General features: G+C 36.4%; 2 protein-coding genes across 6 annotated transcripts in view; one reads left to right on the top strand and one right to left on the bottom strand.

Moving 5' to 3' along the window:
- The window catches only part of LOC136026294 (sterol carrier protein 2-like), a 61958-nt gene extending 39629 nt beyond the window's left edge, over positions 1–22329 (bottom strand). The window contains exons 1-2 of one of the 5 annotated variants that reach the window (XM_065702709.1): positions 22229–22329; positions 2411–2503 (exon numbers count right to left, since the gene is read on the bottom strand). In XM_065702709.1, coding sequence (XP_065558781.1) covers positions 2411–2458 — 48 coding nt within the window. In that variant the 5' untranslated portion in view covers positions 2459–2503; positions 22229–22329. Of the gene's footprint in view, positions 1–2410; positions 2504–19004; positions 19071–22173; positions 22192–22228 lie in introns of those variants that run through there. The other 4 variants (XM_065702705.1, XM_065702708.1, XM_065702706.1 and 1 more) reach the window with 4 other exon arrangements.
- LOC136025743 (52 kDa repressor of the inhibitor of the protein kinase-like) lies at positions 8984–10057 on the top strand. Its single transcript, XM_065701730.1, has one exon. The coding sequence runs from the start codon at positions 8984–8986 to the stop codon at positions 10055–10057; it is 1074 nt and encodes a 357-aa protein (XP_065557802.1).
- Positions 22330–27910: the final 5581 nt, after the last annotated feature.

Raw genomic sequence — 27910 nt, 5'->3', positions numbered from 1 at the left:
AATGAGGCTCCAGGTGCTAATAGTGTGATAAATGAGTTTCTTAAATATGGTGGCTCTGAGGTTAGAAATAAGCTACTGAAGATTATGAATATGATTTTTGAAAAAGGGGAAGTACTTAGTGATTTTAGGAAAACCTTAATAAAGGCTTTCACTGTATGAGAAAGGTGACAAGAGTGAGTGTCGTGATTATCGAGGCATTTGTCTTGTCTCTGTAGGTAGCAAATTACTTAGTAATATGATTCTTTTTAGACTGAGAGATGCTGTAGACATAGTTTTAAGAGAAGAACAGTGCGGTTTTAGAAAAGGTAGAGGATGTGTCGACCAAATTTTCACTCTTAGGTTAATAATTGAGAAGTCCCTTTGTTGTCAAACACCTTTGGTCCTCAGTTTTATCGATTATGAGCATGCTTTCGATTCTGTTGATAGAAGAGCGTTAGCAAAGGTCTTATCCTTATATGGTATACCCGAAAAATACATTAAAGTGATTTGTGCTATGTACGAGAATAATACTGCTGCGGTTAAGGTAGGAAATGAGGTAAGCAACTGGTTTTGTATTAAATCAGGAGTTAAGCAGGGTTGTGTTCTATCCCCCTTTATATGGACCATTTTGACGGATTTCGTCTTAAGGAGCACAGGAAAGGCAATTGGAGACCACAGAATCAAATGGGGAGGAAAAACGCTCCTGGACTTAGATTATGCTGATGATTTAAGCATATTAGATGAAAGTGTGAGCAAAATGAATGAATTTTTAGAGAATTTGCGAGTTCAGGGTGCTAGAATGGGCTAGAAAATTAATGTTAAGAAGACTAAGTCACTAAGGCTATGAATAAGTGAAGATGAAAAGGTGGCGTTGGGTAACAAAAAGATTGATCAGGTTGGCAGCTTCGCTTACCTTGGTAGTATTATTAGTAAAGACGGTGGGAGCAGTGACGATGTTAAAAGTAGAATAGCTAAGGCTCAGGGTGTTTCTTCACACTTAGAAAAAAGTTTGGAAGAATAGAAAGATAAGTCTGCGAAACCAAGATTAGAATATTGGAAGCTACAGTGATGACAGTGGTCAAATATGGCTCTGAAGCATGGGCGCTCCGAAAAGCAGATGAAAATTCACAAGATGTTTTCCAGAGAAATTGCCAACGGATTGTTCTGGGTGCCCGGCTGACTGACCGTATTTCAAACAGTAGGTTGTACGAAAAATGTGGTTCAATCCCGCTTTCTAGGGCTATAATGAAAGAAAGGTTGAAATGGCCAGGCGGATGAAGGATGAAAGATTGCCGAAGATTGTCCTTTTTTGGCCAACCGTCTGGGGCTACACAGAAAGCAGGTCGTCCTCGCCTGGGTTGGGAGGATGTCATAAATAAAGATTTAAAGGAAATGGGAGCTTCCTGGGAGGGTGTAAAGAGGGAGGCCTTAAATGGATTAGGTTGGAGGAGGAGCGTGCGTAGCTGTGTTGGCCTCGGGCGGCTTGGTGCTGCAGTGAGTTACTAGTAGTAGTAGTAATAGTATCTCAATTATGAGATGAAAGGGTCTTAGATTTTATGTAACAGGTAAGAGAAACATTAGAGGATACAATTTTCTTTACTTTAAGTTTAAATTTTTTTTCTGGAAACATTCAGCTTTGAGACAGAGGCATAAGAACACTACAAAAAATTCTCCTTAAGGCTCTTCACAATGAACTTTACCAATACCAGGATTCTGTTAGTGCAGTTTGAGCCAATCAGAATTTTTAAGCCAATAAAAAGATTCTGTGAAAAAAAGTAATGGCTAAAATTAGCACTAGTAAAATCACATTGTGAATGGGTCTTTAGGAAGTCCATCATGTTTTCATCATAATAGTGACTCATCTAGGTATTAATTTGGTTGTTTGGACTTTGGTTACATTGATCTTTGAGCTCCGGGTTCACTGCCTGCTTTCAGTTAAATATTTTTGCATTAGTTCATGCTTGCACTTTTTTCAAAATATTGATCAGCTTTAAATGGTTGGGTCAGAGCCACAAGCACTGGACATTAGAGCATGGTGCAGGCCCCTCTACTGAGTGAATTATTTGTTCTTATAAGCTCATTGTGCATTCCAAATGCCTATTTGAAAAAGTGATTGCCTTCTCTGGTTGTTGTAACCATACTTTCCAATGAAACTCTCCCCAAAGTAGCCAAGTATAAAAGAGTTCCATTTCAAAGGATGAAGATGAATGTGATTTTCTTTTCTTTTATACTATGTAAGTATAATCATATTTTAGTTTAATTATTCGAAAGACAAACTCCCATTTTTGCTGATGAAGCTTAAAAGGTCTTTTACCTTGACCTGAACAACACTTGAACTGCAAACCTACAAAATCAAGTTTCCCCTTCCCTGATCCATGTTGTACTCCTGCTATGGATAGTTACACTAAAAAAAAAACATAACAATACTCACCTTTGTCATACCAACACCTACAACAAAAACTCGTTGTTTTTTTGCCATTGATAAGAATTTAATAAAACTGCTCTACAAACAGAAGACACTAACCTAAAAAATAAGAAAAATAATTAATTAAAAACACCTGAACCATGCTACTACACAAGAGGGACAGAAGAAATCCACCAAAATATAGAGTGTTTACCAGCCTCTTGGCCCCAGGTACATATTTAAGCTAAGCAATTCTTGATAAACCTATATTTTAGATTTAAGTTATTTTATTTGGTGCACTAAAATATTACCATTCAAAGCATTAAGCAGCTGATAGATGGGTGGCCATATTCAAGCATGATCCCAACAGGGAAGGGGCCCATGCTTGATTACCATTTCCCATACAGTGGTAAATCATTTGATAATATGCACTTTCTGTTAATGTTCACAAAAACAGTCCTTTAATAACTTTATTTTATAAATGACCATTTCTCTTGTGAAAACAATATTTTGATTTGAATCGTAAAAAGTATATGGTGAATTATACAAGCAGGATTTTAGCTTTTCTTAATGGGTTACTAAGAATGATTGCATGCTAAGTTGCAGAAGTTATAGTTTCTTTACATAATTAATTTATCAAATTGAAAACATTAGTTTGGATCGACTTTAAGGAGGGGCAGTATTGCTTCATTTCAATCTTATCAATATCAAATAATCAATACATGCATCTCTATTAACATCCCCACAAAAGGCTCTACAGTCAGTGAACGTACGCAAAAAAAAATTTACAATCATATCTATCAAGATTCATAATACAAAATAAGGGAAATAAACACCGAGAGGAAAAAATAACAAATAAGAAAAACGGAAAAATGCAAATACCCATATCAAGCTTTTTTTTTAATTATTTACACTCAATTGAACTGGTAAATATTTATTGCTAATAATCCTTATAGAAAAAGAAAAAAAGAAAAGAAAGAAGAATAAGAAGAAGAAAAATTAACCCAAATGACGTTTTATTAATCTTTTGAAGACCCCAATGGAGTGGCAATCTCTGATATTCTTCGGCAGGGAGTCCCGAACAAACAATAACAATTCCGAGTTATGAGTTGCATGAGGATTTACACTCACTCGGGGTTGTAACGATTTCGGAAAACAAGAGGGATGTTTGACCATAAACATATTCATAGATAAAAATAGCACAAGAAAGGAAACACCGTGGACGGAAATCTAAGGAGATACTTTGTTGACGTACTATTCGTATCTGAAACTAACTGACGAGCCTTTTCATGAAGAACAGTAGTTTATATATGGCTATATGAAAGAATTATAAAGAAGCTTTAAAATACACTCAGCAAAAATATACCTTAGCTTATGTATCATACTTAAGTTTCTTGACACTTTTAATCGGAGAAAATTAATACGGCTCTTAAATGAAAGATTTTCATCAACAAGGACTCCTAGAAACCTAACAAACCTATTTTATGATCTAGAAATAATACCTTTAGAACTTGGAACATTATTCAAACCAGAAAATTGCAAGCCAATTCTGGAAAAAAACAAAAATTGACACTTGGAAACACTTAGAGCAAGACAATTTGCTTCAAACCACTCATAAGCTCTGTCCACCATTATTTGAAGCTTAATATACCAAATTTTTTCGATCCCGCTCAGCACAAACAAGCGTAGTATCATCAGGAAATACAAATAAATCAACATTTTGTTCAATATATATCAACATCACAAACACACATGAATCATTATATAGTATATTTCGGCATCTTTCTTATGAAGCATTTTTGCTCTTCATTGGCTTTTACTATCATGATCCGGAGAGAATCAAGTCAAAACTATTTTGACTCTTTCATAATATTAAATAAAAAAAACTAATTTTTTTAGCTGAAAGTATGGAGCGACATTAAAACTTAAAACGAACAGAAATTACTCCGTATATGAAATGGGTTGTCCCCTCCGCAATCCCTCGCTCTTTACGCTAAAGTTTGACTCTTTGCCACAATTCTACTTTTTAAAACAATTAAAAGCTTTAGCGTAAAGAGCGAGGGATTGCGGAGGGGACAACCCATTTCATATACGGAGTAATTTCTGTTCGTTTTAAGTTTTAATGTCACTCCTTACTTTCAGCTAAAAAAATTAGTTTTTTTTATTTAATTTCTGAACGTTTTTGAATTAATGCATGTTTGGTTTTGGCTCTCCGCACATAAATTATTAAAATGAAATTTGTATATTAATTCTTTTTTTGCCAAATGGCTTTCTCTTAGTTTTGATCAGACGATTTTGAGAAATAAGGGGTGGAGAAGGAGGCCTAGTTGCCCTCCAATTTTTCGGTTACTTAAAAAGACAACTAGAACTTTTAATTTTTAACGAACGTTTTTATTAGTAAAAAATATACATAACTTAAGAATTAACTTACGTAACAAACTTTCATGACCTTATATTTTTATTATGTATACGAGGGGGTTTGTACCCTCGTTAATGCCTCGCTCTTTACACTAAATCGTAAGTTTTGTCCCAATTCTTTAAGAATGACCCTTGAATCAGAAAGACCGTAGAATAAATAGTTGAAATTACTAAAAATACTTTAGCATAAAGAGCGAGGTATTTATCTCCTCCTAAATACCTCGCTCTTTATGCTAAAGTATTTCTAGAACCCCTCATATGCGTAATAATCTCTGTTCATTTTAAGTTTCAATGCTACTCCTTCCTTTCATTTGAAAAAACGTTTTCACGTTTATTTTTCATTGTTTTCTTATAGTAATGCTAGAAAATCCTGCGCCATTTTCATTGAATTTGTCTTCCCCCATGACAGATTCCTCCAAGGAAAGATCCTCCAACATAGCCCCCTCTCCTCAGCCCCACCCCCAAACAAAATAAAATCCTCCTGAAAACGTCTGTACACTTCCCAATAACCATTACTATATGTAAACACTGGCCAAAGTTTGTAACTTGCGGCCCCTCCCCCAGGGGTTGTGGGGGAGTAAGTCATCTCCAAAAAAAATAGTTATTATGGTTTTCGACTATACTGAACAAAATGGCTATCTCAAAATTTTGATCCGTTGACTTTGGGGAAAAAATCAGCGTGGGAGGGGGCTTAGATGTCCTCCAATTTCTTTGGTCACTTAAAAAGGGCACTAGAACTTTTCATTTCCGTTAGAATGAGCCCTCTTGCGACATTCTAGGACCACTTGGTCGATACGATAACCCCTGGGAAAAAGAAAAAAAACAAACAAATAAACACGCATCCGTGATTTGTCTTCGGGCAAAAAATACAAAATTCCACATTTTTGTAGATAGGAGCTTGAACCTTCTACAGTAGGGTTCTTCTGATACGCTGAATCTGATGATGTCGTTTTCGTCAAGATCCTACGACTTTTAGGGGGTGTTTCCCCCTATTTTCTTAAATAAGGCAAATTTTCTCAGGCTCGTAACTTTTGATGGGTTAGACTAAACTTGATGAAACTTATATATCTAAAATCAGCATTAAAATGCGATTCTTTTGATGTAGCTATTGATATGAAAATTCAATTTTTTAGAGTTTTGGTTACTATTGAGCCGGGTCGCTCCTTACTACAGTTCGTTACCACGAACTGTTTGATTCACTGAGATTCATCCGATGAGATTATTCTGACTCTCATGGGGTTATCTTCACTCTTTGAAGAGGTTCAAAAGAAGATATCAAGGAGTATTTTCAACTCTCCAATGTTTAAGATTGGGTTTTGTCCCATTATTGATCAGAAGAAACTTCCCTTCAAAAAACACTCAACACTTCCCTTGCTGAGTTAGCACTGAAGGTAACAACCTGCTTTATTGCCGAGAATTGAAAACTGATAGAATATTGGCATTACCCATTTTGTCTGTAGTTTAAAATGCCACCCAAAACAAACAATAAGAAAATCCGGGGAAGTCCTAAAAAGAATGAGGATGAGTGTGGTAGCTGTCAAGTTCAACTTGATGAACAGTCTTCAACCTTATCATTTGAGAGTTGTGACGAAAGGTTATGAATAGAATGTATCGGGGTCTCTAAGTAAGAATATACACTGTTCAGAAAAAAAACTGATAGTCTCACATGTGAATGGTTTTGTCCACTTTGTAATTAGTGGAAGCACCAGCCTAGGCTCAGACAAAACCCAAAAGCTAATTGAAGCTTGAACTTTCTCAAAAGCTGTGACTGTCTCACTTGATTCTAATTCCCAATCAAACAGTTCGTGGTAACGAACTGTAGTAAGGAGCGACCCGGCTCAATAGTAAACGAAACTCTAAAAATCGGAATTTTGATGCTAAAAGATACATCAAAAAAATTGGATTTTCATGCTGATTTTAAATATACAAGTTTCATCAAATTTAGTCTTTGTCATCAAAAGTTACCAACCTGAGAAAATTTACCTTATTTTGGAAAATAGGGGGAAAACACCCCCTAAAAGTCATAGAATATTAGCGAAAATCACACCATCGCATTCAGCCTATTAGAGAACCCTATAGCAAATTTTCAAGCTCCTATCAACAAAAATGTGGAATTTCGTATTTTTTGCCACAACACAGATCACGAATGCGTGTTTATTTGTTGTTGTTTTTTTTTCTTTTTCCCAGGGGTCATCGTATCGACCAATTGGTCCTAGAATGTCGCAAGAGGGCTCATTCTAATGGAAATGAAAAGTTCTAGCGCCCTTTTTAAGTGACCAAAAAAATTGGAGGCCACCTAGGCCCCCTCCCACGCTCATTTTTTCCCAAAGTCAACGTATCAAAATTTTGACATAGCCATTTTGTTCCGCATAGTCGAAAACCATAATAACTATGTCTTTGGGGATGACTTACTCCCCCACAGTCCCTGGGGGAGGGGCTGCAAGTTACAAACTTTGACCAGTGTTTACATACAGTAATGGTTATTGGGAAGTGTACAGACGTTTTCAGGGGGATTCTTTTGGTTTGGGGGATTAGGTTGAGGGGAGGGGGCTATGTGGGAGGATCTTTCCTTTAAGGAATATGTCATGGGGGAAGAGAAACTCAATGAAAAGGGTGCAGGATTTTCTAGCATTACTATAAAAAAAAAAAACAATGAAAAACTAAACATGAAAACGTTTTTTCAATTGAAAGTAAGGAGTAGCATTAAAACTTAAAACAAACAGAGATTATTAAGCATATGAGGGGTTCTAAAAATACTTTAGCATAAAGAGCGAGGTATTTAGGAGGAGATAAATACATCGCTCTTTATGCTAAAGTATTTTTAGTAATTTCAACTACTTATTCTACGGCCTGAGGGGGGAAAACCCCCTCATATACATAATAAAAATATAAGAATATAAAAGTTTGTTACATAAGTTAATTCTTAAGTTACGTATATTTTTTACTAATAAAAACATTCGTTAAAAATTAAAAGTTCTAGTTGTCTTTTTAAGTAACCAAAAATTGGAGGGCAACTACGCTTCCTTCCCCACCCCTTATTTCTCAAAATCGTCTGATCAAAATTAAGAGAAAGTCATTTAGCCAAAAAAAGAATCAGTATCCAAATTTTATTTTAATAATTTATGAGCCAAAATCAAACATACATTAATTCAAAAACGTTCAGAAATTAAATTTAAAAAAACTAAGGAGCGACATTAAAACTTAAAACGAACAGAAATTACTCCGTATATGAAATGGGTTTTCCCCTCCGCAATCCCTCGCTCTTTACTCTAACGTTTTACTCTTTGCCACAATTCTAATTTTTAAAACAATTAAAAACTTCTGAGGCGTAGGTGAGGTTTCAGGTTTTTTCTTTCATGTGGGGTTGATTTGGACAACTACAGTGGGGTGCATTCGGACATTGTCCGAACCAACCCCACAATCCCCTAATTAGCGATTGTGCTGTTATTTTTTTTTTGTAAAGAGAGTTTTGTCTTTCCACAGCAAAATAGAATTATCCTTGATATTAGGGCGTTTATCCCCCCTTTTCAGGATAAAGTACAGCTTTTAATGGATCAATTTTGGAAACTATCGTTTTTCATTAAAATCAATGTTTTCGCAATAGAAGAACTACCCCCACAGCACCCATATTGCACTGTTAACCCTAAAATTTCCCTTTCAGTGGGACATAATAGATTAATCACTGGTTCTAAATCGCTATCAACATAACTTGAGCCTAAAACGTACTTTTGAGGCTTCAGTCTTCTTGCCCCCAGCCGTACTCTTTTTCTAGTTCCTTTTTCTGGCTAAAAACGATTGGAGAACAGATCGACCAACAACAAATGTGCCTTAGGGGTCCTTATATACCCAATTTCCACTGAATCAGCGTTTTAAAATCGCCATTTTGTTTAAAATACTTGAAAGATGGGATACAATGGCACCCATAGTCCCGGGAGCAACAGCTCTAAATTATGCCTTAATACTCTTAAAGAGCTAACAACAGATTTTGAAATGAGATTCCTCCAGAATTTCTACGATTGCTTGTTTGATACACTAGCAAAAAAAAAAAAATAATAATAAAAAACAATGTAACATCAGAAATTTCGCATTTCTTAGTTAGGGACTTGGAAATTCTGCTTAGAGAATGTTAGGAGTATATAATTAGACAGCGCAGTTTCCGTTAAGATCAGATTGGATAATTCGATGGTAATTCGTGAAACAATTAATTTCTTCCACTTTAGTGCAAAGCGAAGCGCTATCCTAAAAACTTATACTGCACCTAATCTTAAAGGCTTGTGCGAAACTAGGTGGGTCGAAAGACATGATGCTATTCAGATCTCAAAACAATTGATTGTGCCTATCTTTAAGGCCCTAGAGGAGATAGAGACAGACGGGGACTCGGTAACGTTGTCGAAAGCCAGAAGTCTGCTCAACAACATCCTGAGTTTCGACTACATAGTGACCCTCATTGAGATGGATTTTTTTCCTGGGTATACATTGAATCTATCTAAGCTGCTGCATTCTGAAAACATAGATATGGTTATGTGCATTCAGTGCATTGAAAGTGTAACAGAAATGTTCAAAGAAATCCGAAATAGTGCCGAGGGAAGGTTTCATCAGCTGTTTCTGGAAGCAACTAGGCTATGCAGAGAACTAGAAGTTACTCTTGTCATGCCACGAAAGAGGAACCTTTTCAAAATCCCAAGTGATATCCCGGCAGAAAAACATATAGAATTTTACTATCGCGTCTCCATTTTCCTCCCATTTGTAGATCAGCTAATACAATCACTTGAATCTCGATTCACAAAGCACAAGGTCACACTGAAAGGCCTCAGCGGAATACTGCCATCTTTTGTTGTGAAACAGCCTAGCAGCGATCTTAAAGAACTGATCAAATTATATGCCTCAGATCTAACGAGTCCAGACTCCGCTGTGATGGCTGAGCTTGAACTATGGCGAGCTAAGTGGCTGAAAGTAGTACCCAGTCTTTTCCCGAAGACAGCAGTGCAGAGCTTGGCTGAGTGCGAAAGGGGAATATTTCCGAATATTCACAAGTTACTGAGCATCTTTTGTGTCTATCCCACGTCTACAGCATGTGTTGAGAGGTCCTTTTCTTCGATGAAAAGGATCAAAACGTATCTTCGCAGTCGGATGAGTGAAGACCGACTGAATGGCTTGGCACTCTTGAATATCCACAGAGATGTTCTCGTATCAGTCGATGAAATTTTGGAAAAATTTGCTATTAGCTCTGCTCGAAGGTTACGATTTAAAGTATAGATAAAGTTAATCTGTATTTTCTGACATACGTGCTTTTTGCCTTTATTTAGTTACTAAATAAAAAAGTGCTACTTTATATCTGCTGTTTTGAAGGTTTTGGCCCCCCCTCGAAAAAAATTCCTGCATACGTGCCTGGGTAGGCGTGTCAGGGACCTGCGAAATTGGCTTGATGACAGCCGTTCCCCCGACTGAACCATCTGGGGGCCTGGAGGGAGAGAAAAAATTGAGAAAAATGAGGTATTTTTAACTTAAGAATGGGTGATCGGAACTAAATGAAATCTGATATTTAGAAGGACCTCGTGTCTCAGAGCTCTCCCGCCTGTATCCGGTGATATTGGGAGAGTTGGATGGGGAAACAAGAAATCTTGGAAAACACTTAAAGTGGAGAAATCGGGATGAAACTTGGCGGGAAGAATAAGCACAAGTCCTAGATACATGATTGACATAACCAGACTGAATCCAATCTCTTTGGGGGAGTGGGGGGTGTTAATTCGGAAAAACTAGAAAAATTGAAGAATTTTAAACTTAAGAATAGGTGACCAGGTCTTAATGAAATTTGATATTTAGAAGGAACTCGTGTCTCCGAGCTCTTATTTTAAATCCCGACCAGAGCTGGTGACATTGGGGGGAGTTTGAGGGGGAAACCGGAAATCTTGGAAAACGCTTAGAGTGGAGAGATCGGGATGAAACTTGGTGGATAGAATAAGCAAATGTCTTAGATACGTGATTTGACGTAACCAGACTGGATCTGCTCTTTTTGGGGGAGTTAGGGGGTCCATTGCTTTCGCGAGTTTGGTGCTTCTGGACGTGCCAGGACGACGAAAATTGGTAGGCGTGTCAGGGACCTGCACAAATTGACTTCATAAAGTCGTTTTTCTCGATTCGACCATCTGGGGGGGGGCTGAAGGGAGAGGAAAAATTAGAAAAAATGAGATATTTTAACTTACGAGTGGGAGATCGGATCTTAATGAATTATGATATTTAGAAGGATCTCGTGTCTCAGAGCTCTTATTTTAAATCCCAACCGGCATTGAGAATCTGATTCTTCTTTTAAATCAATCTGTTGATTCTTAGAATTTTGCCAGAGCTCATACCATATGAGCCCTTGGCTCTTCTGACCTCGCTAAAAGTGCCATATGAGCTCTTAGCTCTTGCTTAATCTGAAAAGGGTCTGTCTGACACTGTGTGTCAGCGTCTGTGTTTTTCCATTTTTTATTTGATAAGTTTTATTCAGACTGTAACATCTGACGTAAAGCGCTAATTTGGCGCCACTTACTATGAAAGTCGTTTTTAAAATAAAAGTCTCTCTCTCTAATCAATTCCAAGAAGATCTCAAGCAAGAACTAATGAACATGAACAATAGAATTTTGAACTTAGAAAGTGATGTCGCAAGCAAATGTTCCCTAGCCGAAGTGGAAACTAAAATATAAGACATACTTATATTTAAGCTGAGCCAGTGGCATAGTAACAGTAGCAAGAAATTATTAGTGAAGACAGAGAAAGACAGGAACGCCAGCTTAACACTATGGCATAAGAAATACCAGAATTATGTGAAGAAGCTGCTGATATTCAAATGATTGTTCAGGACCATCTTGCATAATCATACAACCTGCCATCTGTCAATGTTCTGAAGCCACAGCGACTTGGAAACAATTTTCCGAAACCAAATGAACCCCTTAGGCCTGTTCCTTTCCTCACAGAAAGTTACAAGGTTAAAAAGGATATTGCGACTAAATCAAGAGGGCTGAAGGGGGACGTGCAGTTTCACTTTGATTGCAGAAAAACAGAAAGGGGAAAGTTAAAACAGAATCAGACGTCAAAAAACAGGGCAGTAATCGAGCACTGACCCCACTGCCCACTGAAAAAAGTCCAACTGTAATTAGTTCGTTTTCTAGAAGTATTAGTGTTGATGATGATAATAGTGATGCTTTCCATTCATGCTCAAATTCTAGCTTAACAAACATTAATTACAAAAGTTTACCGAAATATGTAATAACAACCCAGTCAGTGGAAAGAAAATGTTGAAACTGTTTTACACAAACATTTATACAGTGACAAACAAGCTTCCTGAATTGAAAGTGGTATATCGCACTGAAGATTTACGATATACCGTGTATCTGTGAATTGACCCCTAAGAACTCCAGCAACCCACTGGCAGAAAACCATATCAGGATACCTAGATATCGCCTGTTCTCAAATCTGCCAATTATCCCCAGGAGATGCACCACCATTTACATAAAGGAGGGAATACAGGTTAGAGATTTATCTTTCCATCATGATTATTACCCATGGGTTAAGAGTGTTCTTGTCAGTATTATTAATAAGGGGAAACCATTACTGATAGGTTGCTTATACAAAAGTCTCAGTCGCCCAGGTATTCTTGCGTCTTACCAAGCTCTAATTCAGTTGGCTGAACAAGCATCCAATGATGATAATCAGAACTTCATTCTTCTTGGAGAGCTGAATCTACTGGATCTCAAATATGTTGAGGATTTGGGTTATTAACAAAGCTCTATTGTCAGTAACCCATTTATTGAATACTTGGGTAGCAACAGCCTATATCAGGCAATAGACCAACCGACCCAGTATAGACCAACCGACCCAGTATAAGAATAACCAGATGCCATCCCTACTAGATTCGACAATCACTAACAACCCAAGATTGTTAGTGAACACTTAGTACCTCCCTCCCATTGGTGCCAGCGACCCTGTCTGCATCTTCCATGACTTGCTGCTTAGTCAACAAACAAACAATTGTACTAAATGAACTTACACCAACTACAGCAAAACTGGGGAGATAATAAAGGCAGTAGAATGCGACCAAGTGATTGTCAATGGACATATTGAGCTAGCCAGGCAAAATTTTAAGAAAACTGCTCCAAATTGAGAGGAATTGCACCTCAAGTTCATTTGTGAAGGCACAAAAAAAAACTACCACGCCTGAACTGGCCTATTAAAAGGGCTATGAACCATAAGAGAAAGGCTTTTTCAAAGTATAAGAAATACAAATGCACACACCACTACAATAATTTTGCAAGAGCAAGGAATAACCTGATACAGTTGAATAGACACTTCATAGCTGACAATGAAGACAACTTGGCATTGAACATCAAAGACAACCCAAAGAGGTTCTGGAGATACATATCTGCTAAAGATAAATGTAGATAGACTATTCCATTCCTTTTCGACCCTGAAGGAAAAAAGCTGGAAGATCTGGAGGACATTGCAAATTTACTGAACAACACATTTGCATCTAACTTCTCAGTGACAAGCCACCATAACCTGCCCCAAGGGTGGTCAAGCACCAAATTTCAAAAATTTACATCACAATGAGTAAACTAGACCCCAACAAAGTTAAAGGCCCAGATGGTATACATCCAAGCCACTAATTTAGCCGAGCCAGTCAGTTTGCTATTCAAGCTGTCTCTTCAGACTAGTAGCCTCCCTGCAGATTGGTGCACAGTCATAATTACTCCAATATTTGAGAAGGAATCTAGAACCCAGCCTGAGAACTATCAATTCATTAGTCTGACCTCAGTTGTGGCCAAACTTATTGAAGGGATAGTCAATGATGAAATCATAGCATGTATGACCAAGAATGGCCTTCTTTTTGGTGGTGAGCATGGCTTCAGGAAAGGCATGTCTATCAAAATAGATCTAATACTAGCTACTGGAGCAGGGTTTTCCAGTCAACGTGTTTTTACTTCATCAAGCTAAGGCCTTTGATAAAAGGTCTGACCACTACCATATGATTGAGCTGTCAGCATATCAGATAGACAATGATGTTACCCAGTGGATCCACAGCTTCCTATCTGATAGAATCCAGATTATTGCAATATATATGATGAAAGAGGTGACCTCATCTACTCCACACCAGTTCACATTAAGAGTGGTGTCCCCCATGAATATCAAGTCAACATCAAGTTCAACCTTAGTTGCTAGAAGACACAATGTAAGGTAATTTAAGGTAATGCATATCAAGCCCCATTCCTTAAGCATGTATATTATGCAAAGTGACCATCTTAGTGCTCCTGTACAAAGAGTGTTTGCTAACAGGTAAAACCCACATACTTGAGTATTCACTCAGTTAGCTGGAGTGCAAAGAGAAAACACAAGGCTACTTGTGCAATGACTTGCCCAAAGAAGATATTGACAACTTTTCAAAATAAACAACCTAGGAAACTAATCTTGAAACATAGGTATGTACTAATATACATAGTTTTAGATAAGACTAGGCTAGGTGAAATTGGCAGACTAAAATCTTGGTAAACTTCTTTTTTCAACATTTAAGCTTAAGAAAATATTACTCTTAAAGTTTAGCCTTTGTAACTACAATTCTTCTCCTTCATAGCACAACATTATTTTCCAAGGTTCAGCAAGGTAAAGGTAAATAATACAGAATTGAATTTTAGAGTTTCTACTGGCAGTGCTTTTTTCCAAGCTTTGTCTCAAGTTAAAAATGTGCATTAGTGTTTAGGATTCATTATTAGATGTAATTGATTTTCAAATAATTAGCAATGAATATGGCCCAAATATTTTAAGCTAATAATATGCTTATTCAAAAATTCAGACAAATTGAATAGTAACAAAAATAACAAAATTTTTAGGTGGTATACTACTACTAACAATTCACTGGAACATCACATGCTCCTCCTTCATCACAATATATTCAAAGTGTCCCTCTTGAAACCCTCCAAAGAAGTTTTTATTGAGTCTTCTACTGTTGAAATGGGGATTAGCTCTCCAACTACTGGGCATCTAACCCTATATGGGCTAGGGCCATCCCCTTCTCCATTAGGAGGGAGGGAGTGGGATGCAATTGTAATGGCAGTAATTATTACATTAGAAAAGTATTGTAGACTATAAGGAAACAAGTGGTAAATATCTTCTTTTCCTGTCTGATTTCTGCCCTACATTTCTGATTTCTACCCTGATCTAGTACATTTCTGATCTGCCCTGATTTCTACTAGGAAGAGTGTTGAATAGGGAATCAGATGATATTGCTCTTTTGTTATCTTAATGCTTAGTCTAAAAATGAATTTTGCACAAAATATATTGAAATTTTGATATTTCCTAATGGAAAGTTAGGCAAAGAGCTGTTTCCAGGGGAGAGGGTGCTGCAGCTGGGGAATTGCCAAATTTGATCCAATTTTTCACTTTGATCTGGCTTTTTTGGCTTATATTTGAGTTGTGAGAGGGGGGAGTATAATTAATTTTGCCCTTGGCACCACTAACCTTTGGAACAGCTCTGGTTAGGCATATAGGTAATACCTAAGCCACATAAAAGTCGCACTTGTAGATAAAAAAAAAAAAATGCTCAACTACAGTGTATGGTGTGTGCAATTTCTTAAATTGAACTTTGTTCCACTCTTGTGACTAATCCAAGTTAAGAGTAGGCCCAGAGGCCGAGAACATAGTTTTTGAAAACCAGAAAAGATGGAAGCTTCAAAAAGTTATCATCAAATAGTAGTCAAAGCTTCAAAAATCAATTTTACCCATACAAACCAACTACAAATGCTACTAATAATAAAGCTCTCTCCCTACTTTCATTGATTACCTCCTGCTCTCTTATGATACTTCTTCTCTCTGATTGTTGCTTGCATTTTCGGCAGTTATGTTTTCCTTTGCCTGTCTAAATTGCTGTACCCAGAGGAGGGTCAGAGAGGTTGAACCCCACCCCACCCCCCACCCCCCAAAAAAATTCCAGAAATAAGTATTTTTGAACACATGTTTTCTGGAATTATAGAGAGTGAAAATTTATTGATATTTTGCTATTAGTAAGTAATGTATTGCATAATTTAATTACTGGTGTTCATGCATTGAGTTGGTAACTGGTCTTGCTGTTACAGCAAGAAAAGCATGTATGTGTGAAACAGCAGCCATAGTGCTGCTATGCTTACAACCAATGCAGTCAGCAGTTCACTTCCTCAATGCAGAAAGAGATGTAGTGCTAATGTTTCTATCTCTCTCCCTGACCACCATCCCACCCACCAGCACTACCACAGCGTTAGTGTTACTTTCCTCCTGTCTCTGCCCATCAAAGCAAAGCCATGGTAACTTTGCCTATGATTTATTGATATCAGTTGAGCTGGTTGGGCGTTAGTTGATTTGGTGGCTTTGTTTCAGTGTTCAGTTTGTTAGTTCTGTTTGCATGTTTTTTTTTTTTTAGTTTAGAACTTCTGTCTTTTTTTCACTGTCTATTTCAGTTTGTTAGTTTTGCTTGCATTTGTTTATTAGTGTAAATCTTCTATACAAAGTGCTAGTTAGCTACATACAAGTTCTCTGAATCTGAAGACAACCTACACAAGGTAAGATGCAATCATGATTCTATATGCTTTGTAAATTACTAACTCAAGACCCATTGGTTTGATTTAATTTGTTCTTTTTGTTATTTTGTTGGGTCTAGTTAGAGGTTGATTTTTAAAAAATCCAATACCAACAGGTGGTTAAGATGCTGAAATAAAGGCTCGTAAGCGCAATGAATTTTTAACAAAGCCACCCTTGTCATGATTGAGTGCCTAGTCCATCAAGACGAGCGAACTGGAGACAGGCAATTCGATTCTGAAGTTAACGGCTTGCAATTAAGAAATAATAAACAGTGAGGATGTTTTAGATCAAGCTATCAAAGATACATTCATTCAGTTAATTTTGTGGTTGACAGTGTGGTGTGCAAATCTTTCATTGTAGAGCCCTTCTTTAATCATTACGATTTTCAAAATACATGATTGGAAAACTGCTCCCTTTGTCAGTGCTAAGTAGCTGCAAACCACATCAATTTAAATACATGCAGTAGGCTTTGGAATAATTCTGGTCTCTTGTATTATTCATTTTTTTAGGGACGAAATGAGAAGAAGATGGCAAAGCAACCTACCCAAGGACAACCTTCACTATGTAACTTTTTCCGAAAACTCAAAAAAGGAATACACTCAAGTCTTCATGATAATAGCTTTCATGATTCTCTGTCAATATACAACTCAACCCCTAAACTAAAAAAAGGGGACAGAAACACAGAAAATAAAAAATCTCATCTACATCCCTAGGATATTTGTAGATATATAAACTCTAATTCAGATGAACACCTCAAATATAATATTTTCGACATCTCCTTGGGTTCCAGAAAATACATTCCAACTTCCTGCAAGAGGAAAAGGGAATCTTCATTTTCAGAGACAATGGTTGACTTGTTTCTCTAGGCTGGTATATACTCAAAGTGATGGCGCTTTTTATAAATGTTGCGTTTTACTTTGTAAAGAATGTGCAGGCAAAGGATACAATCAAACATTTAAATCCCTTGTGAAACAGCCATTCACAAAATGAAAGGACACTCTGGAATTGTTAAAAAAGCTTCCATCAATTGTAGACACAATTGAACTCTATGGCTGGCAAGAGTTAGCATTGAGAGGCACAAATGACCATGGACCAATATCAATAAATGATGAAGAGCCTTCTTTAAATGACAGTAATTTTCATGTGCTTTTAAGGATGAGGCTCAAGCGTAGAGATCAAAATTTAATAAGCCACAGAAAATGATAACTTGAATGTACATGAGGCCTAAAGTTCAAAATCAATGGATTGATATATACAGAGAATCAATCCAGAAACAAATAGTGGTAAATGTTAATAATGCTAAGGCATTTTTAGTTCTTGTGGACAAAACTGCAGATATCACTAGTCATGATTAAGTCTCAATTTGTGTAAGGTATACTAAATCAGAAAGAGCTTTTTTTTTTATTTGCAAGGAAGATTTTTTATGTTTTGTTGAAGCTGATGATACAACAGGAGAGGCACTGGCAAACACAATTCTTTCGACTCTAAAATAGTTAGGAGTAGAGAGAATGAACATGATAGGTCAAGGGTATGATGGAGCCTCTCCAATGAAGGGCTCATTGAAAGGAGTCCAGGCAATAGTGAAAAATCTTTTCCTCAGGCACTATTTGTTCATTGTACTTCCCATTTTCTGAATTTAGCATTATGCTAGTCCTTCAGTGTCCCATTTGCTAGAAACTGTAAAAGCTGTCACAAACTTTTTAAAGGCATCTCCAAAGAGGACAGCTGTATTGCAATCCTCCATAAAATTGAACTTTCCTAACACTAAATGGGCAACTTTAACAGCCATGTGCAAAACCAGATGTATGGAGAGTCACAGCAGTTTGCTAATGTTTAAAGAGATCTTTTAGGCTATTATTGAAACTCTAGAAAATCTTAGAGAAGGTTTGGATATTAAGACATTTAATAAAGTATCATTGTTCTTGAAGTCCATGCTTGCTAGTGAATTTGTAGTGTACCTCTCTTTATTGGCTAACATATTCTCAGCCACAATATCTGTCTGCAAAGTGCTTCAGTCCCCTTATCGTGACCTAAAGTCTGAAGTTGACCACATTGAAGATATTGTTGGACACTTTGAACACATCCAAAAACACCTGATATTGATTTTTCCAAGATTTTCAAAATAGCACAAACCTTAATGAGTGATGTTGGTCAAGAAATCTATTTACCAAGACTCACTCCTCACCAATACCATAGAAGTAACTACTCAACTAAAAACCCTGAAAGTTATTTTAAAATTTAGGTGGCAATCCCAATCCTAGATTATCTTATAGATCAGCAAAAATGTAGATTAAGCAACCACAAAGACTTTCTAGGAACACTTCAATGCTTTATACCAACCTCAACAACTAAAATAATAGATGTTGAATCTTTTGAAACTGTATGAAAATAAGATTGATATTGATATAGAGCTAGTAACTGGGGAGTACTTGTTGTGGAAATTTGTTTTGGGAAAAAAATGGAACAGGACAAGGCTTCTTGTGCCATAGAGGCCTTAAGTGAATGCAATAAGGAACTTTTCCCTATCATATTCAAGCTACTGAAAATATTTGTTTTTTTGCCAGTGACTACTGCAACCCATGAGGGGACATTCTTTACTCTTAGACAATTGAAGACATACCTGAGAAATGCATGTGGAAAAGGCAGACTAAGTGGACTGGCTTTCATGTCTGCTCATAGAAGCCATAAAATCTCAACAGACGAAAGTGATTAATTAATTTGCTAGAAAAAAAGAACAGAAGAACCAATATTGTCATTCAGATTATGTAATATTGTTGTACTATTTTCAAAAAAATTTAATTATTTGTTGTATTAAACTACTTGAGTTTATTTGTGTTGTTCATTTATTTATTTTCATAGTCAACCAATTTACAAGCAAAAATGTTTCTGTACTTGAAATTAAAAGGTAATAAGCTTTTAACTTTTAAATTATTATGCTCAAAGGTTCAGACATGATATGTTAATGCAAGAAAAACATTCTGATGTCTCAAAAATCCTGTTATCTTTTAATCAAAATTCTCAAGTCAAATCATAGTTTTTTGGTCTATAAACTCTTAAAAGTTTAAAAGTTCTAAACAGCCTAAAAATAAATCATTTAACACTTGAATTTTGAAAATTTTCCAGGGGAGGACCATATCCACCAGGCCTTACCCCATTATGCTTTAACCCCACCACCCATCCCAAAAAGAAATTCTTCAGGACAGCCTTGCATATCTCTTATATTCAAAATTTTGTTGCTGTTGCCTTGGGCAGAAAAATGAGATTTACCTTTATCTGCATTTTTTATAACATATCATTGTCTTCTAACATATCACAAACTTCAGAAAAAGATATAATTTTTTATTAAGGCTCTATCTGGGATCATTATGGCATTTGAATGATTTGTTTTACTCGGTGTCCCTAAAAACAGTTTAATGAATTTGTCTCCTTGCACATTCTGTTGTATTTGCTTATTTTTTAATGTGTTCAGCAAAAGGAATTTATAAGTTAATTATGATACCAATCAATACCCAGGGGTTCAGTTCTTGCAGATTGTCTTTTGTGTATTGTTGAATTATTGTTTTGTTTACTGTTAATTTATAACAAGCCAAGTATTTAGCTTACTCCAAGGAAAAAAGTAATAACAACATCCCCATAGAATCAGCCAAATCAGAATGAAAAATGGAATTAAATGGGAATTCTACAGCCATGGTGCCTACCCGAAGCCATGGATCCTTGGGCAAATACTCTGATTGTCCTCCCCCAAGGAATGGCTCTGGGTGAGGTCTATTGTCAGAAAAGCAGCTATGATATTGGAAAAGCATAAAATGAGGAACCTAATGATAGGCCAGGCTACTAATTTTACTGGTAAAATTATGACAGTTCATATAACTGACTTACCAATAACATGAACATACCACTTAATGCCTTTTTTTATGGTCTTTATGAATATAATAATTGCTGCTACTGCAAATTCTAATTTAAGCACTTTTTGAGCTCTTAAAAATGACATATTTTCAATTAAAGTATGAGTTATCCACTTGTTTTCAAAAAATTAATACTATGTTTTCCCAGTACTGTTTTCAACAAAATAAATTTCTTAGTGCTAGAATTATTTATAATAAGGTTAGTTTAGTTTGGGTTAGGTTGAAAAGTGTTCAAATTTGAATTTGTAGTAGAAGCAATTATTATATTCATAAAGACCATAAAAAAAAGCATTGAGTGGTATGTTCACTTTATTGGTAAGTCAGTTATATGACTTGTCATAAATTTAACATTTTATTTGTTTACCATGTTTACTTCATGAGTAACCAACCACTGATTAGTTACCAAAACCCAAAAATAGATTTTGACTCTTTAATCAACAGATGTGATAGTAGGCTATCAGTGTGGGATTAGGGCTGTTGATAAGTAAACATTCTTAAATACTGAAAACAACTTTATCCTAAAATAACTACTTATATCATTCCTAAAAGCACTTCAATTTGCCCTCAACCCCTAATGTCCAAATATATAGCCCAGATTATACAGTATATTTCCTATATATTTTGTTAGACATCACTCTTTTCTTTTAATGTAATTATCTATAAATTGGATTAATATTGACAAAATCAAGAAATGGAAAATGCCTAAGAAATATATAACTTGGGCTTTGCATATAAGCAGAAAGATTGGGGGTAAAATAAAGGGTAAAATTCTAGTTAATTGACTTCTTGCTATCTCAGAAAGGGTTTAGGTTAGGAAAATAAAACTTTCAGAAATGGGGTCTACAGGCTAAAGCAAGTAAGTACCCACCTGCACTCCTTTTCCCTTCTTATGGCCCTGAAATTTGCCTACATGACAGGTCTATACCTATTGAAATTTTGACAAAACAACATTTTACCTTAATTTTCAGTTACTAGTTGCTTTTTCTCTGCCTTTAGTTCTGAAAATGCAATTCCTGTTATATTAGTAGAATTTTGAGCCATACTTGTTTTGTTTTTTTTTTCAAAATTTAGGAAATGATTTTGCATATCTTTAAAACCTTGTAAAATGGAATTGAGCAAAGTTATGAAGATGAAAACAATTTTGTTGTACTTCAATTAGACAGAACATATATTTTGCAAGGTTTTACTTTTATAACACACATATTTTTAAAGGTCATCAAAGGACAGGGCCATCTAGAGGGAGAAGGAGTGGAGGTAGTTGCTTCAAAATACCTTCCTGAGACATACTTTAGTCTGTAGATTCATCCCTGAAAGTTTCATTTTCCTAACCTAAACCCTTTCTGAGAGAGCAAGAAGTCAATTAACTAGAATTTTACCAAGTAAAGTGAAAATTACCTTACATCAAAGCTTGGAGTAAATCTAAGAATTTTCTATCTTTGTAATGCTCATAAGTAGCCTATAGCCTAGCCTATTTTAGGAGTTTTCATAATTGTTTTCAATTCTTTGTAACAGCATCAACTGTACACTGATATTATTATTTATGTGGCTTGGGCATATGAACAAGAAAAAATGGTAGCCTAGCTTAACTTTTGTCCTAGGCCTATGCTATGATTAAAAGCTACAAACAAAAACTTGAAAATAGAAAAGAAAGTCCACACAGGCATATCTGTATCTTTTGATAATACGAATGTGGGCTAGAAATATTTAAATAACTGTCTTATAAGCTAATGGATGCCAATAAGGGGGAGTGCAGCCCCCCTGGCTGTGTGGCACTGCCTTACATGTGTATTTTTTCGTTTTGAAATTTTTATTATGCAGCACTGGAAGTTTCGATTATACCAGGAAAGCCCCCCTGAAATTAAGCTAATGGACACTCATGCACACACTTAGCCTTTTAGTAAAAAGGTTTTAGTAAAAACCCTGTCGAAGTTCAACTTACATAAAATCTAACCTAAACAGAATATTTTATGATGCTGCGTTGCCGATACTGAACGTATTACATTAAACTGATTGCAATGTTGCTTCCATGTTAAAACGAAATCACTAAAATCCAAAGAAAGAATTACTAGATGAACGAAAAAACGTTGTTAGCAAAACTAAGGCATGTCCAGATATTCATCAGTATGACCGTTCTGCTCTTGTGACTACAGTTAACCACCAATGCAAAAAAATAAGCTGAAAAAGTGTGAGAAAAGACAGACGCCGAAATATGCTCTGTGCGCTGCCTCAGATTAAATCGTCCATAACGCTGCCGAAATCTTTCCCAGCGTGGATACAGGGAATTCTCCGTGCATGTATTTGTTTATCGCATACCTTAATCATATTCGGGATTTAAACTATACACCGTTCATTCACAGAAATACCAGGTAAATATTTGATCCTGAGCTTCTCTCCTCTCTTGCAAATTTATAACTGTGTGAGTTTGAACTAGTCACGTGTCTGACTTTCACTCAGATTAGGAGGGTATATAAAGTAGTGTTCAGACACTAGATTGGTCTTGGGTCCAGTCTGAAAGATTTCAATTAGATTCAAGGCTTGATGAACTTTTTGTCAATGAGAGTATGTGAACGTTCATTTGTGGCTTAAATGTACAAACTGCAGAGAAAAAACCTTGACGAAGCTTTATAGATCAAATTTTAATTCGGCACCTACAACTCATCTTTATACTTTTGTATTAACAGTCCATCACGGTTAAGAGGTCCTTTTTACCAATAGTATTGGGCAACAGTGGTTTGTTATTTCGGTTTTTATTGCTAATTTCTATATATTTAAGGAGCTTAATAAAGATTTGGCATTAGTTTTTGGGTAGGAGCTAAAATTTTTGAAATATGTAAAAGTAACGATATAATTAGTTTTTAAACAATATTAAGCTATAATTCTGTATTTTACTGCTATATTTGAAAAAGTAAAACTGATACAGAATAAACTCATTTCCCATTTGGATTCAGCCTCCAAAAAATTTATTAGAAAAACCTACTTATTAATAGATAAAAATACCTCAGTATCATACAGCTTTACATCATTGATATACAAAATGATTTACAAGTAACGTTAATTGTGAGCAGTCCATTTGGGTCCTGATGGTGTTACATCTCAGGAAGTATAGCTGATACAAAAAAAACTGAATTCATAGTTAGATTCAGCATCACAAAAATATGCTTGACTTACTTTGACTTAACTCTCCTGTTGACTTAGCACGAGCATAAGACATCATTCTTCACCAGTAAACCTAGTCTTAAACCGCCGTGGGTTCGTCTTCAGTTCTCATTCTTATCTTACTTAGAAAATACTGTAGACTATCAGACTATCTTGTTCTTGGCCAATCCCACAGTCGTTTCCTTAAAAAAAGGCCACAGGGTTGAAATCATATACGATGTGACAAGGGGTTTCTTTTGATATTCGGAGGAGATGAACGTACCATCTAAGTGTACTTTGCATAACTTGCAGGGAAAATGGAATTTGCATTGTACGGGACAAGAAACCTTATGAAGTCGAACCAGCAAATTCTCTTTATCTTCCGGAGTCCTTTGGTTTGGATTGCATCCAGTTTCCTCAAAACCATAGTAGCTGCTGGTCAAGTTTCTGTTCCATATAGTAGGACTGAGCCAACATCTGCAACATTGTAAAACAGCTGACAAGAGGGTTACACCAAATGTTATTGATTCTTCCTAGGACAGAAGTTGCCCTAGCGACTGTTGTGTTGACTTCACTCTTCACTGATCCATTACTTGATAGAATGGATCTATTACCACTGCTACCTTCGACTGCAAGAGAGGGTTGTTGAGATAATTGTGAATCAGGGACATGATTTTTGCTTCGTTTTGGCTAATGTTGAGCACAACCTTGCTAGCTTTTTCTCTCATAACTGTCAGCACTGCACCAAGTTCTTCGAGGGTTTTTGTCATTAGTGCCAAATCGTCAATGAAGCCAACATCGCTTAAAAATCTATCACCAAACTTCAGCCCGAAGTTCAATCAGGTGGTGGTCTTCGTCATTGCAGAGTCAATGCCGCAATTAAATAGCTGAGGAGCCATGGCACATTCCTGCCCAACTCTTGTAATTTATATTCCCTTTTAGTTTATATATATATATATATATATATATATATATATATATATATATATATATATATATATATATATATATATATATTTTGTCTTATTCTTTTTTGCATTTATTCATTAATTCTGTCCCCTTTCCCTTATTAAATGCCCCTTTAAATTCTTTTTCCGACCTAGATTTGTTTAAGTTTGGTTTGACCAGTTCTTATCTTTTAAAATTTTCAATTGACTTTTTACGGTTTAATCATTGACTAATAAATGCCTCTTTAGTTTTTCGTTATTTTGTTTTGCATTTTTGCCAGTTTTGGTGCAACCATATGATTTGTTGACTCTGAAGTCCGAATTCGGTCCTTTGTGGGCTTGTCATAGAGATTTTGTGTCTACGTTTTCCGTTGACTTGTACACAGCTTGACGTTTTTTCATACAGTCTCCCAAAGAAAGAGAAGTGCTTCTGGGGCAGACCTATTGTTCTTAGCATGAACAACAGCAACTTCCTATCTACAGAGTCAAAAGTGATTTTGAAGTCGATAAAACCTAAGTACGCTTTTTTTAGAAACTCCTGCGTCTTTTTTATCACTTGCCGCAGAGTGAATATCTATTCGGTTGTGGAAGGACCGGGCATGAACCCTGCTTGTGTGATTCTTAGGTACCTTTGGAGTACACTAGACCACTTGTCAAAGAATGATTTCAGAAAATTTAGCAGGAACGTTATATCTCACAATTAATGGAAGAATTTTTACAGCCTGCCAATCCTTCAGGATGATCCCGGTAGCCAAGCAACGTAGAACATCGTTTAGAGCCACAAGGCAGAACTCCAGACTTCGGAAGCTCTACAGCAATTCGACAGCAACCAGGCATGCTGTTATTTTTCAGTCTCTTCATAGATCTATTGATTTCATCGAGTTACAATGGCTCTTCATCATTATTGTGAAGTGGAATCGCAGATGCGAGCGACACAGCTATTATGAAATCCGGGTCAGGATACGGGATAACATTGGAGTTAAGAAGGGTGGAAAAGGGATTTTACTATCTATCGAGCTGGACTGACTCATCTGGCATTGGAACGAACTATGGGGCCTACTGAGGTGACTTCTTGAGAGTTTAGTTGACGTAGATGTCTATACAGTACGCCAATATTGCCTTTGCTGGCGGCATCTTCTAGCTCCTTGGCCTTGTCTAAGACAAACCGGTGCTTGTCACGATGGACGAGCTTATTTCTCATACTATTCAGCTTGTAGTATGCTGACATATTTTGCTGAGGCTGGCCTGCCAGTGTTGTTTTATAAATTTTAGGGTCCAAATTTGGTATCTTACCTGCATTAACCAACTTCCAGCAGAGATCGGTACAGTGCAGCATTAAAAACCATGCAAGTCGTCCAAAGTACCAAAGAAAAACGAGGTAAGAAAGATAACGAGATATAATCTCGTAAATAATCTTGGAAGTTTCAAAAAGACAGAAGACCGAAACCCCATCTATTTTCTCGTAGATGCCTGAATCGATCTTATTAAATATATCCTTAGATGAAAACGATTGATTTGACACAAAACAACATTAAAATTGAACAAATGTTCATAAGATCTTCCAGATTGCGTCATTTCATATTGTGTCAGTAGAACAAATGTGCAGACAAGACGAAAATGTATCAGCTCTGTTCAAGGCCGTATCCAGTGGAAGGAGCTATGGCATTTGATCCCCACCCTGCCCAATTTTTTTTTCTGTCTCGTAAAAACGTAACAAAAATGCAAACAGACAAATTTTTGAGGCGTTTCAAACAGTTTTTTTACCCCTCCCCAAACCTCTGAATAAAAATACTTGATACCTCCTCTGCTCTGATTCAAGTGTCTAACAGTTTTTTTGGAAACGAATCATAAGTAAAGAGTGGCACGCGCAAATATGCTAGTTTCTAAAACTATTAGCTTTTCATGGTGATTCCAATATTTGTATTTATTTGGGGTCTAGGCCTCAAAGGCCCATTGCCTCCACGGTGAATTCAAATATGTAAATCTTAATCAGCTCAAATTTACATACCAAGAGGTACTAGCAGAGGCACAGTTGCATCATTCAAGAAGATTGGAGAATAGACCCCAAAATTTTGATCAATCTTAGTGAAAATTACACCAACAAATTCAGCATATTCAAGAACCCTACAGCTCAGGATTCAAATTCTTAACCTATATGCGAAAAACACAAAACTCTTTGTGAGTTTTCCAAGACTATTCCAAGACAGTTAACGATGGATGCTTGATTTTTAATAATGATGGTATCAACCTAACAACTGCTGAGAATCTGGAGGGATCTCATTTGGAAAAAAAATGTTGCTTTTAGTACCTCTTTTTACAACCCACAACAGTTGGAGGGTAACTAGACCACATGAAGCGACATTTCTACCCTGACGCTAATCTCGGCCATTCCAAGCAATTTTAAGCTAACCATTTTAATCAGAAGCATCTAAATTAAAAAAAAAGAAAGTTAAAAGGCAGCATAGCAAGGCCCATGAAAAACCGGAGCAAGAACCTGAAAATGTGAAGAATGGCTGATCTTATAAAAGAAAAAAAAACTTTGAAAGTATCACGCTCAATTTGCATTCATTACATTTGTTTTTAAATGTCACAGCAATAAAGCCCATTATTGAAAGTAATTTATGCTTAAGGTGAAAGGCCTAGCTTTAAATTTGCCAATGCACTCAGGAAGTAAACATCTTGATCCTTTGTTTTGTGTTATGTGCATGGTTTGTCAATATAGAACATGTAGCATGCTGCATTTTTATGGTCCAGTGCTGCTAAACTATAATCAGATGTAGCAAGATGCTTTTTGATGCTTGGTGTTGTCAAGTTAGCTACCCATTTTTGTCCTTTTTTCTGATGCGACTCAAAATTCTAATTAGGCAAACAGAAGAGAGGCAGTTACCCATTGGGAGCACCGTTGTACCTGCCAGGAGAGTCTCCCTTAAACTCCGGGGATCAGGTTAATGGGGACTGACACTTCCCTTGCCATTCAGATTCTCCTCTCAGTGTTACATCTGATGATGAATTGAGTAGCATAAGCAACGATCTTGTATATAGCCCCATTTTGAATCATATGGTAAATTAAAAAACAACAGCAAACAAATACAATGACATAGTCCTGAAAGCGGTACAGTATTTCAAAGCAGAAGCATAACTAAAGATGGAAGAGACAATATGGCATTTAGGCATCTTCTCAACCCATACTTCTGATTTTCCTTAGCCAGTCAATATAGCAAGTGATATGCTAAGAGCTTTTCAACTGTACAAAGAAAACAATCAATGGGTCATTCATGACTCAAGATAATCGACCTAACCTGACTCCAGAAAGTACCAGAGCAAAGAAGCCGACCTAATCAGCGATTCTTAAGTAACATCCGAAAAGATTACGCAAAACCAATTTATGTAAAGGCTATATAGACCGTGTTTGTGGTGGTTCCTGCTCACGCATGGTGGATTTAAAGATCTGAACAAAAAATTGAGGGTCCCTCTTGACGACAAGCAGGCTTCCAAATCCCTTAGAGAAGCACTTAATAAAGCTATTAACTGGAACGACA

Source organism: Artemia franciscana, chromosome 4 (genome assembly GCF_032884065.1).
Source record: "Artemia franciscana chromosome 4, ASM3288406v1, whole genome shotgun sequence".
In the NCBI taxonomy this organism is placed as follows: domain Eukaryota; kingdom Metazoa; phylum Arthropoda; class Branchiopoda; order Anostraca; family Artemiidae; genus Artemia; species Artemia franciscana.
This window is presented reverse-complemented; position numbering and strand designations above follow the sequence as displayed.